Source organism: Hetaerina americana, unplaced genomic scaffold (genome assembly GCF_022747635.1).
Source record: "Hetaerina americana unplaced genomic scaffold, ioHetAmer1.1.p SCAF_4, whole genome shotgun sequence".
Lineage (NCBI taxonomy): Eukaryota > Metazoa > Arthropoda > Insecta > Odonata > Calopterygidae > Hetaerina > Hetaerina americana.
Genome location: NW_027286985.1, coordinates 16,912,948 through 16,930,923, shown reverse-complemented (window position 1 = coordinate 16,930,923; position 17,976 = coordinate 16,912,948). Strand labels below are relative to the sequence as shown.

General features: G+C 35.3%; 1 protein-coding gene across 3 annotated transcripts; it reads right to left on the bottom strand.

Moving 5' to 3' along the window:
- Window positions 1–2,195: 2,195 nt before the first annotated feature.
- Window positions 2,196–16,842, bottom strand: Galk (N-acetylgalactosamine kinase). Of its 3 annotated transcripts, none has more exons than XM_071590086.1 (10): window positions 16,674–16,842; window positions 16,093–16,289; window positions 15,770–15,955; window positions 14,820–15,039; window positions 12,106–12,214; window positions 9,589–9,746; window positions 6,329–6,487; window positions 6,109–6,223; window positions 3,480–3,702; window positions 2,196–2,578 (listed from the first exon to the last, which is right to left on the bottom strand). In XM_071590086.1, exons 2-10 carry the CDS (start codon window positions 16,281–16,283, stop codon window positions 2,389–2,391), a joined length of 1,551 nt encoding a protein of 516 aa, XP_071446187.1. In that variant the 5' UTR covers window positions 16,284–16,289; window positions 16,674–16,842; the 3' UTR covers window positions 2,196–2,388. The 3 variants fall into 3 exon arrangements, with proteins under 3 accessions (XP_071446187.1, XP_071446184.1, XP_071446185.1); XM_071590083.1 differs by lacking the exon at window positions 16,674–16,842 and adding an exon at window positions 16,472–16,644; XM_071590084.1 differs by lacking the exon at window positions 16,674–16,842 and having other exon boundaries at window positions 16,093–16,323.
- Window positions 16,843–17,976: the final 1,134 nt, after the last annotated feature.

Sequence of the window (17,976 nt, the reverse complement as noted above, 5' to 3'; positions counted from 1 at the left end):
TTACTGAAAGCAAACTAACATTCCATAATTTTCGAGATTGTGTTGAGTAAGGAATGGTCTGGAATAATTCAATACAGGAATGTAATTTTATGCATGCACTTCACATAATTTTCTTTCAGTGTAGGCATTATGCTGAGTTAAGGTTATTTCCAGAAACTTACTCCCACTCATATTTCCCATTCTGTCCCATCCCCACCTATTTCAGCCTAAATATTCCTTCTCTTGAGAATCTCCTTATAACTGCATTCCCCCATGAATTTCTAGATTCACCTTGCACCACATTCTGTTCTCTCATTTATCTTCAAATGTGAAAGCTCTCATCCATTTTCTCAGCATGACCAAACCACCATAGAATACACATATTTCATTCTCAAATCTCTTACCAGTACCTCATATGTAAGTTATTACATGACCCACTAATTCCACATATCTCTCCTATTTTTACCACAAACACTTCTTAATCTTGAATCTCAAATTCACAGCACTCGATTGACATTTATTCCTGGGATACTTGAAATTTGACTTCTATGCAATGATGTTCAAAGGAATACAATTTTATAAAAACACTTTTATGTTGGGCAAACATTCATTGATTTATGTGCTTCAAATGCTACCAACAACCTTCGTGTTTGAATGCCTCTCGATCTTTCTATCCAGCCATTTTTTGCAAACATCCTACTAATATTAAAAATATTATGCACTCATTCAGTTATGTAGCTGTTTATGTTTACCATGCAGTCATTATTCTCATCAACCATTACTTATTTCATGAGTACATATGATAATTGAATAATTAATTCGTCATTCAATTATTTTACTTAACATAAATATGCAATCATTTTTTGCTACTTATGGTACTTGCAATTGAGTATCTAGAACCCATTTTTTGGAACTTTTTCACTAGAGTCATTATTTTTTCTGCCTTAATGTCATACAATGGAAAACCAAACAATACATTTTCAATGATTTTTTGAAATCCTCACTATTGAACATTTTGTGAGACTCCATTGTTTAATGTGTCTGAGAACTAAAGCAATGTGTACATAGGTTTGGATGTAGACTTACAAAACCAGTTAATTCAGTGGTCAATGCTCTTACTGGATAACGGTGCAAATTACCTCAGCTGTCGGTCGCCTTCCCTAAATACTTCTTGATAACCCCCAAGGACATGACTCGTATTCCACATGGGCATTGTTTGTCAAGTTATTTTTCTTTCTAAAATTTAGTTTAAAAGAAACTCATCCGAGTACTTTTGAAAAAATGTACGACAAATATACACAGATTTATTTTCATTTCTGTGTACAGAAAATAGTGGAACTGATACATTTTCTGGCCAAATAAGTTTAAGGCTAATGGAGCAAAAGTTTTCAGTTTTGCTCAAAAAATACACACAAAAATGTAACTATGCCAGTGAAACTATTATATTAAGCATAATTTAAGTTAACCAGTGAATGAAATTTATTATATAGGAACAGTAATGCTTCTTGTATAAAACAAGATGCTTATAATTATACAGGTAATAACTTTGGTAATATTTCATTGTCCACTGGCATATCCTTCAATCATACTTATGCTCACATTAATGTCATCTCACAGCACAAATATACAATAAAATAATAACATGACCATGTATTGCTTGAACATCAGTAGGCATATGCATACAAATTGGACTAATATTGTTCAATACAAAGATTGTATTGATGCAGTGCCAAGACGTTATGAGGATAATCTTATATAAACATATTCTTTACAGCTAAAATAAGTTGGTAATATCAGCTTGCAGTAGAAAATAATAGCTTAAAACTGCTGATAGCATAATTATGTTCATTCATAAAAATAACCACTAGGCTACTTAGTGAATCCTTGCAAACAAAAAAGCTGAGTTCCTTTTGTACAATGGATTTCTATATATATGTATATATATGTGTGTATATATATATATATATATATGTATGTATATATATATATATATATATGTATGTATATGTATATATATATATATATATATATATATATATATATATATATATATATATATATATATATATATATATATATATGTATGTATATATATATATATATATATGTATGTATATATATATATATATATATATGTATGTATATATGTATGTATATATATAATATATATATACATATATATATGTATATATATTATTCATACACACACAGTCTGGTCACATGTATATATGCTGGTCCCTGCATGTGGATAAACCTTCCCTATACACATAATTTCCCATTTAATAAATAAGACTACATTCAAAAATTTTTAACTATTGCCTATGAGTGTTATTCTTAACATAACAACCCTGAACCAAAAAATCATGCATCTCCTAGTCATTTCAACTGGAAAGATAGGGCTGATGACATTTAATGAGGTGCCTTTCCATCATCATCATATACAACTGCACCACATTCAAGATTTGTACGAAAGACTATTGAATTCTTGTCACTACATGTTGGTAACTGCTTAACACTACTGTAAAAATTTTCTTTCAGGTACTCCACAAAGCCATCAGCAGCACTATTAGTAGTCAGAGCAACCACACAACCTCCCCACCTGGAATATAAGTAAATGTAAGTTCATATATTTTACTGACGATAGAAGTACCTAAAGAATTGCTAACAGGAGCATTTTTGTTACTAGTCTTAAATGCAATGATTTGATGATAACATTTGTACTCCAATAATAGCATGATAGTGAATTTCACCTTCTATCATCCCTCTCAATCTATGGCACATCTTTAAAGATACTTGCCAAATTGCCAAGCATCTGTTTGTGTAACCCTACCAGTGCTTTTTCTGTGAGTTCAGTTATAAACAGATGACTTGTAAATATTTACTCACTGCATTTAGAGGAATGTACATACAGGTATTGTCTCTACCAAACCCAAAAACGGCCTTGATTTCTCAAATCTGCATTTAAATTATTATTGTAAAATTTCATTGAAGGTAATAAGTATATGAAGGTAATAATCTGCATGCAGAGACATTATGAGAGTACAAAGTTGTACTCTTGATCCTGATTATAACGTTTCCGATATAAATGTATTAAAATACCAGCAACACAATGAATTGAATTTGTTCATTTGTTTGTTTCACTGCAAAAGTCTCTAATGAAAGAATTAAGGTTTGCCCTATGAAAATACAAATGCTACATAACACGTTCATAATTCATACGCATAACATGCAGTATCAAACCCAAGTATCCTACGGAATCTTCATTTGATATCAATTCAAGGTTATATTTGGGGCTAGGGTAACAACTTTCACTGCCTCAAATAAACTTCCTGAACCTTGTGAATAGTAAACATACATACTGTACATTTTGAATGGAATTGTTTATATTGAGCTTGGTCTTGCTAAAATGAGTTTTTTCATAAATAAAAATGTGTTTTTATGGAATAGGGACTTGAATCTCTCAAGGTTTAGAACCTTTACAATGGTGATATCCAACTTACCCTGCACCAGTGAGTCTGGCCCCAAAACATTTCTTTTGGCAAAGGTTGACCAGCTGGTCCAGTTGGGGATGGCTGCATTCGTAAAGGTCCCGGAGACTTGCATGGCTAGAATTCATCAATTCTCCTAATTTTTCAAGAGTTTTCTTGCTATTGTAATCACCCCCAGCAGTCACATTCAGATTCTTAAGGCACTCATTCTCAAACTCTAACACTCTAATGGCCTCTGCAAAGACAATAACATGTTTTAATCATTTCCAAGAATCAGAATCAATGGACTAATAATAGCTATATATCTTCAGAGAAATTCTAACACTTGCAGGAAAATAAAATATCACAAAAAACGTAATGGTCACATTTAATTGCTTCACTTATGATTTTTCTGAACTTAAACTGTCCAATCTTCATCATCTGAAATCTAATAATTGTGCGAACCTTATTGCATGATTTCACAATAAACACAAAGGTAGTGTACACATTTGATGGATATGAGGAGTTACATGGCTAGAATTGTTACATAAGCGTTGGCCCATCTTTTTGGCTGAAAAAAACTAGTACAAGGGTACAAATCCCTTCCCTCCATATTGGATCTGCCTGATTGAGATGCACATCAATTTTTAATATGTTCAACATGCTACCCAAGTTGTGTGATTTTTCTGGTACCAGAACTTCTTTGGTAACCTAAGGCAGCACAAGGAAAGGATCTGACCCCTCCTACTCTGATGTGTGGATTTCACGGACTGTTGGGCTTAGTATTGGGTGAACTCAACCAACACCTACCTACCTGATCTTTAGGTTGATTGCTGTGTTTATGGTTTTTATGTATCGTGTGTAGTGTCATCAACAGTTAAAATTTGACGTCATTAAAATCTGCGGCTATTCCAAATTAAAGTTCAGTTTCACTTGCCATAGGAATGAGTAAATCACCTCATTAATTTAGGAACAAATATACGAGGTGTACTCAAAATGTAAGGCGACTTCATATTTCTATCAAAAAATATTTATTTATTCTTCAATATTCATGTTGTCCTATTCAAGGTAACCATCGCCAGATATAATATACTTGTTCCAATGCTTTTTCCAATCCTCGATGCAATTCTGATAAGCACTTTTTGGTTTAGCCTTGAGCTCTTCCAGTGATGCAGGCTTTATCTCCTCAATCATTGCAAATCTCCATCCTTTCATAGGTCTCTTCAGTTTTGGGAACCGGGAAAAGTCTCAGGGGGCCAAATGCCGTGAATATGTTGGCTGAGGCATGATTGTTGTGTTGTTCTTGGCCAAAAAATCTCTCAAAAGCAACTATGAATAAGCAGGTGCATTATCGTGATGCAAAAGCCATAAATTGTTTTTCCACAATTCCGCATGGTTTTTTCGTATTGTTTCATGCAAACTGTGCATAAATTCGAGGTAATACTCCTTATTGATCGTTCAACTTTGTGGTAAAAACTCCTGATGCGCTCCGCCACGGAAATTGAAGAATACAGTGAGCAAAATGTGGACATTTGATCAAACTTGACGTGCTTTTTTCAGTCTTGGTTCTCCTGAGTTTTTCCATTTGGACGATTGGGGTTTGGTTTCGAAGTTATAACCATATACCCATAATTTATCACCAGTTATGATCCTTTTGAGAAAATCAGGATCATCATTGACATCATTGAACAGCTCCTGAGCGATGGTTCTTCTGGTCAATATTAAGCAGTTTCCGAATGAACTTTGCTGACACACGTCTCATGCCCAAAAACATCCAAAAAAATTGCATGGCATGAGCCAACCGATATGCAAACATCCTCAGCAACTTCTCTAATAGTGATTTGACGATTTTTAAAAACAATTTTCTTCACTGCTTCAACAATTTCATCTGCTGTTGATGTGCTGGAGCGTCCAGAGAGAGGTTTGCCATTGCATCTTCTCGGCCATCTTGGAAGAGCTTGTACCACTTATTAACAGTTTTTTCCTCAGATTAGACTCACCGTATGCCATTGTCAACATGTCAGGTGTATTGGAGCAGTTAATTCCATTTTTTACACAAAAATTGATGCAAATTCTTTGATACATTTTGTTTATAGCAGAAAATTACCGAGCACATCAAACACATAAGACCTTTGTATCTGTCAATAACATACTAAATATGCTATATTGCTGAAACTGAAAACAAATGTTTGGGACTTGTGTACTAACACAACATAACAAAAAGATCGAAAATCGAATGTATGCTGCTCATGAAATTTGAAAAGTCACCTTACTTTTTGAACACACATTGTACGAGTACTACACTGCGTAATTTTTCAGGTACTCGGATTAGCAAAACACAATTTTCATTTTCTTTAACACATTGAATGAGGTCTTATTAACCATTTGCCCTTTTTTGTGGTGGCAGAATATTTTGTCACCCAGCCTTAAGCTCTTACAACTTAAATGTCATGGATAATCCTTAGATTCCTAATGGAGACCAATATCACAACCTAGGACAGTAATCTAAACTCAGTTTCAGAGGGTTGTACAACTGTTTCCCTTATCAAAAAGACCTCATCTAATTTTCTCAGAATTCAATCATAGATCAGGTAAATTTTCACTCACTTGAACTGAGATCCACCATAAAATGCTCACAAGGGTATTTACCATTTTTACTTACCTTGATAAACATGACTGGCTCTCTGCTTCAATTTAAAGCTTTGAAGATGAGTTGTATTTGCATTTAAGGATAATTTGATTAATTCAGCTTCTGATATATCCAGTAATTTTAGTAACTGAAGAAAGATAGAGCAATATAATGATAAAAGGAAATTAAACCCATATGATATTCATTACTGCTAGGCATAAAACAATAAAGAAGTATTCTATAAAGAACTTACTTCTTCCTTGCTGTATGGCTCTTCATGGAGCTCAGTTTCTACAAGGGACAAGGCACAATGCAAACTGTCATTTTTTGAAACATTTTTGGACACAGCAGCTTCTAGCTCACCAAGAGTTCTAATCTTTTGCCATGCAAAACCTTGGTGCTTTGCAATAACCTAGAAAATTTTGGTCAAAATAAATCAATAAGACATTTTATAACTACGTGTATGAGAATGGCTACTTAAATTACTAAATAAAAATGAACACCCTTTATCCACCCATTAATTCACTATTCATGAGGGATAAAAATATATAAGTGATATCTATCATCTCAGGAACATTTTTCACAGAAAATTTCGCTAAAATGAAGCTGATTTAGTGCGAGGACATTATTATTCTTGCATGTTTTTCAACCTTAAGAACTTAAATTTTATGTAAAAAGTAATGCTTTGGGAAAAGTATTGCTTTCATAAAAGAGTAGACTTACATGCATATGCGTGTTGACAAGTTCCCATTTGACTATGTCTTCTAAGCATGTTTGGAATTTAGTAATAAATTATTAATCTTTATATTACCATGACATATTATGAGATTTTGTTAAGTAACAAGGAGAATGAAACCTGTGAGTGCCCATCATATTCTTTATATTGCTTTTGTAGATGGAAGTCGAGTGAGCTAATGTCCATTCTCAGTGAACTGCCAACTGAAATTCTTTCAGAAATACTCTCTCTAAATTTGGGCACATGTTTTCTGCAAGCTACTTCACCAGTTTAAGTTTTGTTTCTGCAGGCCCATATGTTGTAATGATATTTGGAATTTATTTCTTTCTCTATTTTCTGATATACGATACGAGGGCTGCTATTTATAATTTGAGTCTTGACAACACTAAGTGCTTTAGGCACCATCTGACGTTTCCGTCTAAAAGTTTGACCCTTTAAGCACTAACTTTTTTCAGAACATTTTGTTGTTCAATCATAACTTGTGTTTACTGTGACTCAAAACTTTTGTCTTCGCAAAAAAATGGAGTTAACTCATGTACACTTTCGAGCGATGATTTTTTACGACTTTCGACGTGGATTATCCAAACAGGACTGCATCAAGCAACTTACTTCCACTTTTGGCAATGGAGCCCCATCCTTTGCCACTGTGAAATGCTGGTATAAAGAATTTCATTATGGCCCCCGTTTGCTCAGTGATGAAAGTCGTGAAGGCCATCCAAAATCAGTTGTTGTGCCGGAAAACATTGATGCTGTGAAAGCACTATTAAAGGAAGATCTTCATGTGACTTATCATGAGATCGAGGCATCCTTGGGGATTATTATGAGGGGCATCAATAAGATATTGCAAGAACACTTAGCTGTGAAAAAAATTTGTTCCTGCTGGATCCAGCATAATTTGACAAATGCTCAAAAAGATGCTCATGTTAATTGGTGCAAAGAAATGCTTAACAAATACAATCGTGGTGCATCAAAAGCTGTGTATAACATCTACATTGGTGACAAATCTTGGATCTATTCGTATGAGCCCAAAACAAAACAGCAATCCACTGGATGGTTCTTCCAAGACAAGCCAAATCCAACAAAAGTGATTCAAGGATGAAGCACATGATCGCCTGTTTCTTCGATAAAACTGGATATGCGGCAACCGCACCATTAGAGCAACATAGAAACCTGAATTCTGAATGGTACACAAGCATTTGTTTGCCAGAAGTGTTTGGTGAAATACGGAAAAAGAAGAGGCAACCAAAGATCATTCTTCATCATAACAATGCAAGCTCTCAAAGATTGGCTGAAACAACTACCTGTTTGACTGGCCAAAAAGTTGAAAGGATGGGTCATCCTCCATACAGCCCTGATTTAGCACCAAATGACTTCTTTCTATTCCCGTTTTTCAAGAAAAAATTGCATGGCCAACGTTTTTCAGGGTCTGAAGAAGCTGTTGATGGATTCAAAAGCCATGTTTTAGAGGTACCTCAATCGAAGTGGAAAAAGTGTTACGAAAACTGGTTCAAGTGCATGCAAAAGTGTATTGATTATCATGGAGAATAATTCAAAAAAATAATAAAGCCATTTTCAATAATAAATGTTTTTTTCATTATTAGGCTAAAAATATAAATAGAAACCCTCATTTAAGTTCTCATTGAATCGTAATGTGCTCATGGAATTTTATTTTGGGAATCCAATGACTTTCTAATTTAATAAATGACACTGGTAAAAACTAGTTCAAAATTATGGGTTTGTTAAGACTCTGGTGGTTATGTTACCATTTTCTCACCATAAATTATTGATTCAAATGTGTAATATCATAATACTTTTGGACTCCTTTCTCGGAAATGTCATTACTTCAAAAATTTCAAGTTATGAATTTAATTTTTTAAAGATTTTCATTTACTAAAAAGTACATGTAATTTTCATTTGAAAATACGCTGTACTTCTACAAAAAAAGAAAATTCTGGGGCTGCATATTAATGACTAAAGTCACTGATTTAGTTACCTTTCACAAGTAATGTACACTGATTGTGCACTACTGCAGCAGTAATAATAGTTTCTCTACCTAGAGACTAATACCATAGCTACCTGCTAATATCCCTTTCTGTACCAAATGGAATGTTAATTTTATACACAATCACGTAAAAGATTATGCTTAATCAAAGCACATGCTTTTCCACTCATATCTTGTTATTCAACCAATATTTTTATCCCAGACTTCCTTAGGATCCAATCCCTCAAAATCCTTTTACCCTATTCAAAGAATAATATGTTGCCCTTAAAACCTTTTAACTCCCATTTTATTATTTCTCAACAAATCCTCTTAATCAACATGTCATTCCTAAATGATTTACTTTTCCAATTGAGACGGGATACAATATAACCTTCTCCGTACAGGAAGATAGTATAGATGAGAATGACAACTGCACCAATTTGTCTAATGACCTTCTGGGAAGACTTGATGGATTTCACTCCACAGAAAACATCAAAGGTCAATGGGTAACTTTTATGACAAGTGTAGGCTCTACAGAGAGAAGCATTCCTGCAAGTTTTCTTTTGTATCTTGGGAATTTCAGGCGATTCTTATAATTTTAGTTGCAAGTGCAGATTCCACAAATGGAAATTCAAATATTCATGGCGTATAAAATGTTTGATGATCTCATACGATGTTGCCATTAATGTCAGTGTTCCATGACACCTAAAACCTAATTGTCTGATAAAAGGGCTTTTCAAGTTTCTGGGCTAAGTACTTAGTTCAATTATCAAGTTTAAAAGAAATGCATACTAACTTGTGCAGCTAATCGACATTCCACAACTCTGGTGTTGTATTCAGATCCAGCTGCCTTGTTGATGGTAGCTAGACTGTGAGCAACAACCAAAGAGGCACCCTCTGGAAGTCTTACATCATGGCATCTCAAGGGGTTGAACTCAATTAACTTTGCGCAACCTATCAGTTGAAATTGTCACATACAAATGAAAATACAACTCAGCTTAACTCTAATTACTAAAATAACCAATATAAAATAAGTTTGTACACCCTCAAAATATGTTATATTTTTACTATGCATCAGAATTTAATCATTTAAATCATACGAGGGTCATCCGGAAAGTAGTACCCGTTCGTGCCGCATGAAGTGCTGACGACGCGAGTAGCCGCTGGACGAGGTCAGATAGCTTCAGTGGCTTGTCTGCCTTCTCTGAGCCAAGTTGCGTGACGCTAGCATTGCCTGTGTTGTTTCTGTGATTGTTTACAATGTTTAAAAAAATTGAGAACGCCGCCAGTTGTGAAGTGAGGGCAGTGATTAAATTCCTCAATGCAAGAAACGTTCGCCCATGTGATATTCATCGCCAATTAAAGGAGGTGTATGGAGACAATGTAATGGACGAGTCGTCTGTTCGGCGGTGGTGTCGCAACTTCAACATGGGGAGGGGGAACACACACGACGATGAGCGTTCGGGGAGACCGTCTGTCATTACAGACCAACTGGTGAGCTCAGTTGACGAATTCGTGAGGAACGATCGGCGCGTCACAATTGATGACATCTGTGAGCATTTTCCCAATGTTTCTCGAACAATTGTTCATGAAATTGTTAAACACCATCTGCATTATGCAAAAATTTGTGCAAGATGGGTCCCTCGCGTATCTCAATGAGCTGGCGGCGAAGGACTATGCAGCAGGAATACAGAAACTTGTCACACGTTATGACAAATGCCTTAATTTGCTTGGAGATTATGTTGAGAAGTAGTTTAAAGTATCCTCTTTCAAATAAAATTTTTTATGTTTGTTAATATTTACTTTTGTGTCTTTATTTCACGAACGGGTACTACTTTCCGGATGACCCTCGTATATTGTAGGCTCAGTTCATCACTTATATACACTTCCACCCAATTTTAATACCTCAAGTAAGAAGGCAGATCATAAATCATTCTAAAGGATTTAACGTAGTCCTTTGCAATAATTGCTACTTGGCAGATAGTTCTTGCTTTATGATGGGTTCACGATATGGTGAATTGACTTCTCAATGTGAGAATCTTGTGTGGTTCACTTTAAGAGTGACAACTCACATTGATACTGTATGCATAATTTTAAATGCATTGCTTTACGGGATATTATACGTATGCTCCAATCATAGTTTTTCTACATGTCATTCCACTGTACAATCAATATGAAATGCATAGACAGCCAAAATGCTTTACCATTGGAAATTGATTGAAATGAACTTTGCAGTGTAGATATCGTATATTGGATAAACTCATCTACCTCTAACCCATTCAATATCAAAATAAAGGAAAAGTTTAAATTCCTTGTGTATTTACAGAAAATACAGTGCTTGATGAAAGTAAACATTTATGCTAGATTTTCTGATATCTGACATAAAATTTTCTGAGAAAATCAGGTCACATCGTCAATGACATATTGAATAACACAGTTGAATATTTAAGTGATTGCTGCAGTCTGGTGTATTAAGAAATACCACAGCGTATAAGACCTTATGGGTGACAGAGAAATCAAACAATTCCAATTTCATACAGATGAAAGCATCAATGAAAAAAATGAGAATCTTTTTTGCTGATCTTCATTCATAGTCACTCATGCAATTTCAGTGAAAAAAGTACAATTGGCACACAGGTAGACCAGCTAATCCAGAGTGGGGAGGATAACAGGGGGCTACAATGAGTATGTGAGTTGCAGGGGTAGGGTAACAAGCTTTAACTCGACTTTAAAGTCAAATAACACCCCTTATAGCTGTTAGTCTTTTTACAGTAATTAAATATATAATAATAACTCTATTTTATTTTGATGTTTGGGATTTCATATGGAGTGCGTTTCAAGGACAATGTTTTGTATCAAGGAGATAGGCCAGTAGACTTGAGGTAGATAAAGGGGAGAGATGTGTGCTACAACATGCTAGCCTGCTAGTTGTCAGAGGTCAGTAGATGCTTAAAAGACTTGGAATGTTTGAGACATGTTGTCATGCTTAGCCAGGTAGACAGTTCGCTGGTAAGAAGTAAGTCAGAATATCTAATGTAATTGGTAATAAAAAGTTGCAACACCTTCATATTTTCCCTACATTTTTAAACCAGGTAAAATTTAACTCAATATATACACAACTACTGATAGAATTAACTGAATCATCTTGCAAGAATTATAGGAAATCAATAAATTGTTGGATGCACTTTACAATCAAGCTTATGGAACAGATTAATAAGCCGACCCAACATATCTTGATATTTTAATTACTATCAATCATTTGAACAAAAATCACACCAAATATACAGAGTCATATCATCAAAATTAATATTACCTTCTGATGCTAAAAATGCTATTGCTTGATCCATTCCTCCACCTTCTGTGCCAACATTCCTCTCGGTCCGCGCACTTATGCTTGCCAGTACAAGTTTGCTGAGTTTTACCTGATGAATGAAATAAAAAATTAGTCATCATTAAGAGAAATTATATAAACTGATAAAATTTCAGTCTTCTACTACTGACAGGATTCGTTGTGATGATTTTTTGGTCCATTTGCAGGAAACTGAGTTTTAAATGAATTAACTATTTAATCAGCTGACTGTTGACATTAGTCTTGCTCAAGTCAAATTGAGAGAATATAAATTTGCTCATGATACCTACATGATAACCTAGAGTCACATTTACTCTTCAAATGAATGATGTGAATCATCATTCTTTATACAGTGACAGTTCTTCCATGCAAATTGTCTGGAATTTCTGCATTTTTCAGAGACTAAAGTTAGAGATAATATTGAAGAGATAATTTTACCAACTGTTTACAAAATTTCAACATATTTTGCAATAATGAAGAGTTCTCCAAAATCAATAATTGTCAAGTCATCTAAGATTAGCTAAAAATACATATGCTATAATGTTTAAGCAATATAGCAATTCTAAAATGATGCACATAAAGAAATAAGCATGCTATGATGGTGTAGGGATGATGCATGGATTGAGTAGAATGGGAATTACTGACTGATATTATAAGGTCTCTTTGACAAAGTCCATGATTACTAAACTGCAATATTATGAGATTTCTTTATAGAGGTTTTTCATAGAAAAACAAAGTAAAAGCATAGCTAGTGAACTGCAACTGCATAACTAGTAAACAGCAACTGCATTTATTTTCTCAGAATATTCTAACCACAAAGGAATAAAAAGCTAGAAATAGTGTCCTTAAGTTTCTGAAAAGTTTTTGTCCTCATACTAACATGATTATGATTAACTGATAAAATCCAGTCCCAAGGATATATCATGCTTTATTGCTGCTGTGATGGCATAGTAATAATATCAAGAAGTACAAAGTTCTTGATAAAAAAAAACATTTATGAGTAATGGAAAATGATATATCAAAAATGAGACTGAAAGTAAACAAGTAACAGAAAGTTTATGAAGATGGGCTCAAACATTGAGGAATATTAAATGCTGAAGTGTTTATTTCAATCATTAAGATATTTTCTCATCCAAATCTCAATTATTCAGTCCAAAACTTCCATTATATAAAATCCTCATGTGACCAACTCTACTTGACAATCTCTTTCACGACACTCACAAAAGAATTTTTATATCTACTACTACATCTCAAATCATTTATTCTTCTCTACAATATCAATTGATAGTGATGCGATTAGACTCTAATCCATTCTCTCAGCATGAGCATACAATAGGAGCACCCTTCTTGTCTGTTACTGGTGCATATAATCTACATTCTTTCATGACTTAGTAATTCCTCACTACATCTCATTTTGGAACAACACTCCTAGTAGTAGTTTTGAGGGGAGGCGACCGACAGCTAAGGTCATTTGCGCCATAGGGGATGGACAGGAAAGGATGAAGGGTGGAGAGAAACCCGGCGTCGGCATTAGCCTACTCTTTACGAAAGGCGCCAAGGGGTCCGCAGCTTAACGTCCCATCCGACGGACGGCGTACTCACTCAAAGTGCCCTCCACAAAGCACCTCAAGTAGGGATCGAGATACCTCTGAAAAATATTCAACACCGCCGGGATTTGAACCCGCGCCCTCAGGGTGGGAAGCCAGTACGTTAGCCCCCGCACCATCTCGATCCCCACCAACACTCCTTTAAGTTCCTCATGCCTCCTTCATTTAGTAGGCATTTACACTTAAGAAAATAAAGCAACTTCATAAATATGTTTGTAAAGAATAGGGTGATGGCTATTTCACATGCAGATATTTACAGAGTTTTCCTGATTTTAGGAGTGGATTTTTTCAGTTTTCCTGAGAATATTGCAAAATTTACAAAACGTTGCATCTGAATTTTAATAACAGTGGTGAGACAGGCATGCACTCTAGAAGTTTCATCGAGAATTCCGTAGTCTTCTACAATCAATTGACAGATTGGTCGTTAAGACTGATCAAAGTCACGCACCAGCAAAATTTGATCATTATGAATAACTTGAATGCTGATGAATGAACCTACACCTTTCCTTTCATGAAACATATTCACAGCCAATGAATATGTAAAAGATAAAATAAGAAAAGGAGAACAAAATTAAACTGTTATAAGATTTATTAAAAGTAATACTCGATCATTGAATGATTGTATGCCACCTGCAAGACATTAATCTCAAGCAGCCAAAAATTAGAGAAACAGAATTTTCCTTCCTAAAATTTTTCAGCAATCTTTAGTTCCAGAAGACATACTACATTCTTCGAGAATGCAAGCTATATCAATGGAAAAGTGTCAGCATTCAGAGTATCAGCAAATGGAAAATCACATTTATATTAGACCTAAGCTCAGGTTTTCAATAGCGTGAAATGAAATTATTAATTTAAACAACACAGTTTACAATGCTTGATAAAGAAAACTTTTTCATAGATGCAGTTGCATGTGCCAATAGGTGCAAGCTCTAATTTGCATTATGCATTAATTTTAAATTCCATGGCATTTCCTGAAAAAAATTTTGGCACTGACATTTCCTAAAATGTTATAACTGGTGGCTAAGTCTTGAATAAGCCAGATAGCATCAATGGTGAAAGTTATCTTCTCACCTTCATTGCATAAGCAGTTGCAAGTGCAGCAGCACTGACGAGAGAACTGGAACTTGACAAACCAGAACACGGTGGTATGGTGCCATCCACAGCCACATAAATAGAGCTCACCGCCTTTTTCTCTTTGATGTGCTCTTTGGCAACTTCATCTTTCAAATCATGTAATATACCATGAATGCCACAGAGGAAGTAATCATGCCAGGAAGGTGGTTTCTGAATGCTTCAATTACAAAAGAGATGAACCCTTGATTTAAGCAAATTTTCTAATGTCTTTACATTATATCTTTATGTTCATTATATGCATGCACAATGTTGCCATTGGATGGAACGCAGACAAACGTTTTAGAGCAGCTCTAATGCCACAAAAGAAAATCCTAAAAATACGGTAAACATCAAAGAAAACTGTTCCCTATTTCAAGACTTACTTTCATTAAATATGAATTTCTTTTAAAATATGATTAAAACATTTCTCCTCACTGTCAAATGTAGAAAATGTAAGACTCCAAACAATGCTTGGTGAAGTGTTTAATTTCATCAAAATCACCTCTTGACATAATCCCTAGGTCTGAATATTTAGCTTACAGAAAATCATTTATTGTAACCTTTAGCTATCCCTTTAAGTTGTAACTCTAAAAACCTCTTTTACAGATGATACTTTAAATTTAAGCGGAGTGTATGGAAATAGTCTTTTAAAATGAAAACGATGACATTAATTTCCACCAATTTGTATTATAATGTGAAACCATCCTCTACAAAAGATGGCCTTAAGCGTCATCTGTGAACTTAATACTTGTGCGAATAATTACAGCTCCAATTTGGAAATTTCTTTGGTCCAAGTGATCCCAATTATGCGATGTTACACATTTATGGCCTTGGAAACAAGTAAACGCATGGAATCTCAATAATTTGAGGATTATTAATTTCTCATTACGGCTGATTTATGAACTTACACTAACTCGTCCATGGAGCCTTTGAAATCCTGGTAGCAGTCATTGATATTAGTCAAAAAAATTGATGGCGATTTTCCACTTGTCCCCAAGTCCTCAACTGCAACGCATAGAAGCATATCATGTTGAATAGCAGATGGAAGAACACCATACCCTGAGTAATCAATATGTTCCCCAATGATGTTTACCCTGCGAAGATAGAACTTAGGTACAACAAATGCAGAAGTTTTTCTTGTACTTCTAAGTACCCGCAGGCTGCATTACATATAATAACAGGAACACGATCCAATATCTAGTGATCATGAAACTTCGTTCTTCGATTTTACCTTCCGGGCACCCTCACATAAAAACTGGGATCTTTGCTATACTTCTTCCTGAGGAGGGAGCACAGTGCATCGGCCCTAACACGTAAGGTCTGGTCAATGAAAGAAAGCGGTTTAACTGGTGGACATTCTTCACCGAAAACACCATTTTTTGCCACACCGTTTCCGTTCAAACATTTGTCCGAAATGTCCATGCTTATCTGGAATAACAGAAACAACAATAAGTCATGTAAAATGTTGCCATCTTACAGCACTATCGCAAAATGACCTAAACACTTATAATTAGTGCAATACATAACAAATGATGATAACACTATGTATATTAGTCAGGAAAAACTGCAAGGGATACACTTATGTCCGAATCTTTTTACTGGGAACAAACCATTGATATGTTCTCAACTAGTGCGATAGGTATGCACGTATATGACGTGGATTCAAAGACTCGAATTTATCGGAATCTTATCACTAAATATTTCCTCATGACTACCCATTCCATCAAATAATGAAAATCAACTTAGACCGGAGAAAAATTACGCATTCAAAGGTGCTTATATATGTATTTATAAATAAGTATTATAAATTACGTATGGTGTCTCAATTATTTCATTTGCACTTCAGTAATAGTTCTTAATTTTCTCTGTAAATAAATTTCATTACTGAGGCATCTTATTTCAGTTTGAATATGCAAAACATATTTTACTTTAATTGTATTTTCAAAGGCCCGCGTACATTTAATTATACATCAAGAGCAAGTTTTGAGAGATTTAATTTACTTGACACGTATATAAAGTGACAGTACCCTCAAGTAGCACACCGGCGATGTTGACAAAACTAGTACAAAAAATCAACGTTAGATGGCTGGAGCATTCAGACAGGAAGGGCATGAAGAACGTCTAGGGAAGGAGTTCAAATCCTGTTCGACAAGGATCTCCGAATTACTTCATACTCAAATGCTTCGGATTTTCTATTTTCATGTCGCAGAGAAATTTAATATTATAGATATTAAAATATTGATTTTAGATTATTTTAATTGTTAAAGGAACAAGGCGTAAACTCATAACTAATAATGATTTGAAGGTATTTTTAATACCTTCTAATCATTCTTCTTACCAAGTAAAGGCTCATATAAAATGTCAAATCATTTTTAACTAGTTTATTCTCTGAGATTTATTAACTATGTATTATCAATTAAGTTTACGGGAGTCCAGTGGACGGGTCGCTGGCCAGCTACTGGGTTGAATTACAATTGACCTCCTAAAGTCTCTCAGCTACATCCAAGCCGTGGAGAACCCACGAATGGTACAGAAGAGGAACCGGCCCCCCACAGGAGCCAGTGTGTGATTGCACTCGCCGTTGTGCTTAGAACGAGTAGTAGTAGTTTTGAGGGGAGGCGACCGACAGCTGAGGTCATTTGCGCCATAGGGGATGGATAGGAAAGGATGAAGGGTGGAGAGAAACCCGGCGTCGGCATTAGCCTACTCTTAACGAAAGGCGCCAAGGGGTCCGCAGCTTAACGTCTCATCCGACGGACGGCGTACTCACTCAAAGTGCCCTCCACAAAGCACCTCAAGCAGGGATCGAGATACCTCTGAAAAATATTCAACACCGCCGGGATTTGAACCCGGGCCCTCTGGGTGGGAAGCCAGTACGCTAGCCCCCGCACCATCTCGATCCCCGCTTAGAACGAGGAGACCTCTATCGTCACATATCACATAGCCTGTCAGGCTATCTTTCCGATTGATTATTGGTTTTTGTTATAGTTTATTGCCATTCCGGCAACGGCTGCACCGTGAGTGCAAGTACGCTAGCCCCCGCACCATCTCGATCCCCGCTTAGAACGAGGAGACCTCTATCGTCACATATCACATAGCCTGTCAGGCTATCTTT

What these genes read in the sequence shown, in the direction of transcription:
- Galk (XM_071590083.1), bottom strand. An exon ending in AGCATTTTTAGCATCAGAAG is followed by an intron (nt 9,747 to 12,105) that starts GTAATATTAATT and finishes TTCAACTGATAG; the next exon opens with GTTGCGCAAAGTTAATTGAG. An exon ending in GCCAGACTCACTGGTGCAGG is followed by an intron (nt 2,579 to 3,479) that starts GTAAGTTGGATA and finishes CTTATATTCCAG; the next exon opens with GTGGGGAGGTTGTGTGGTTG.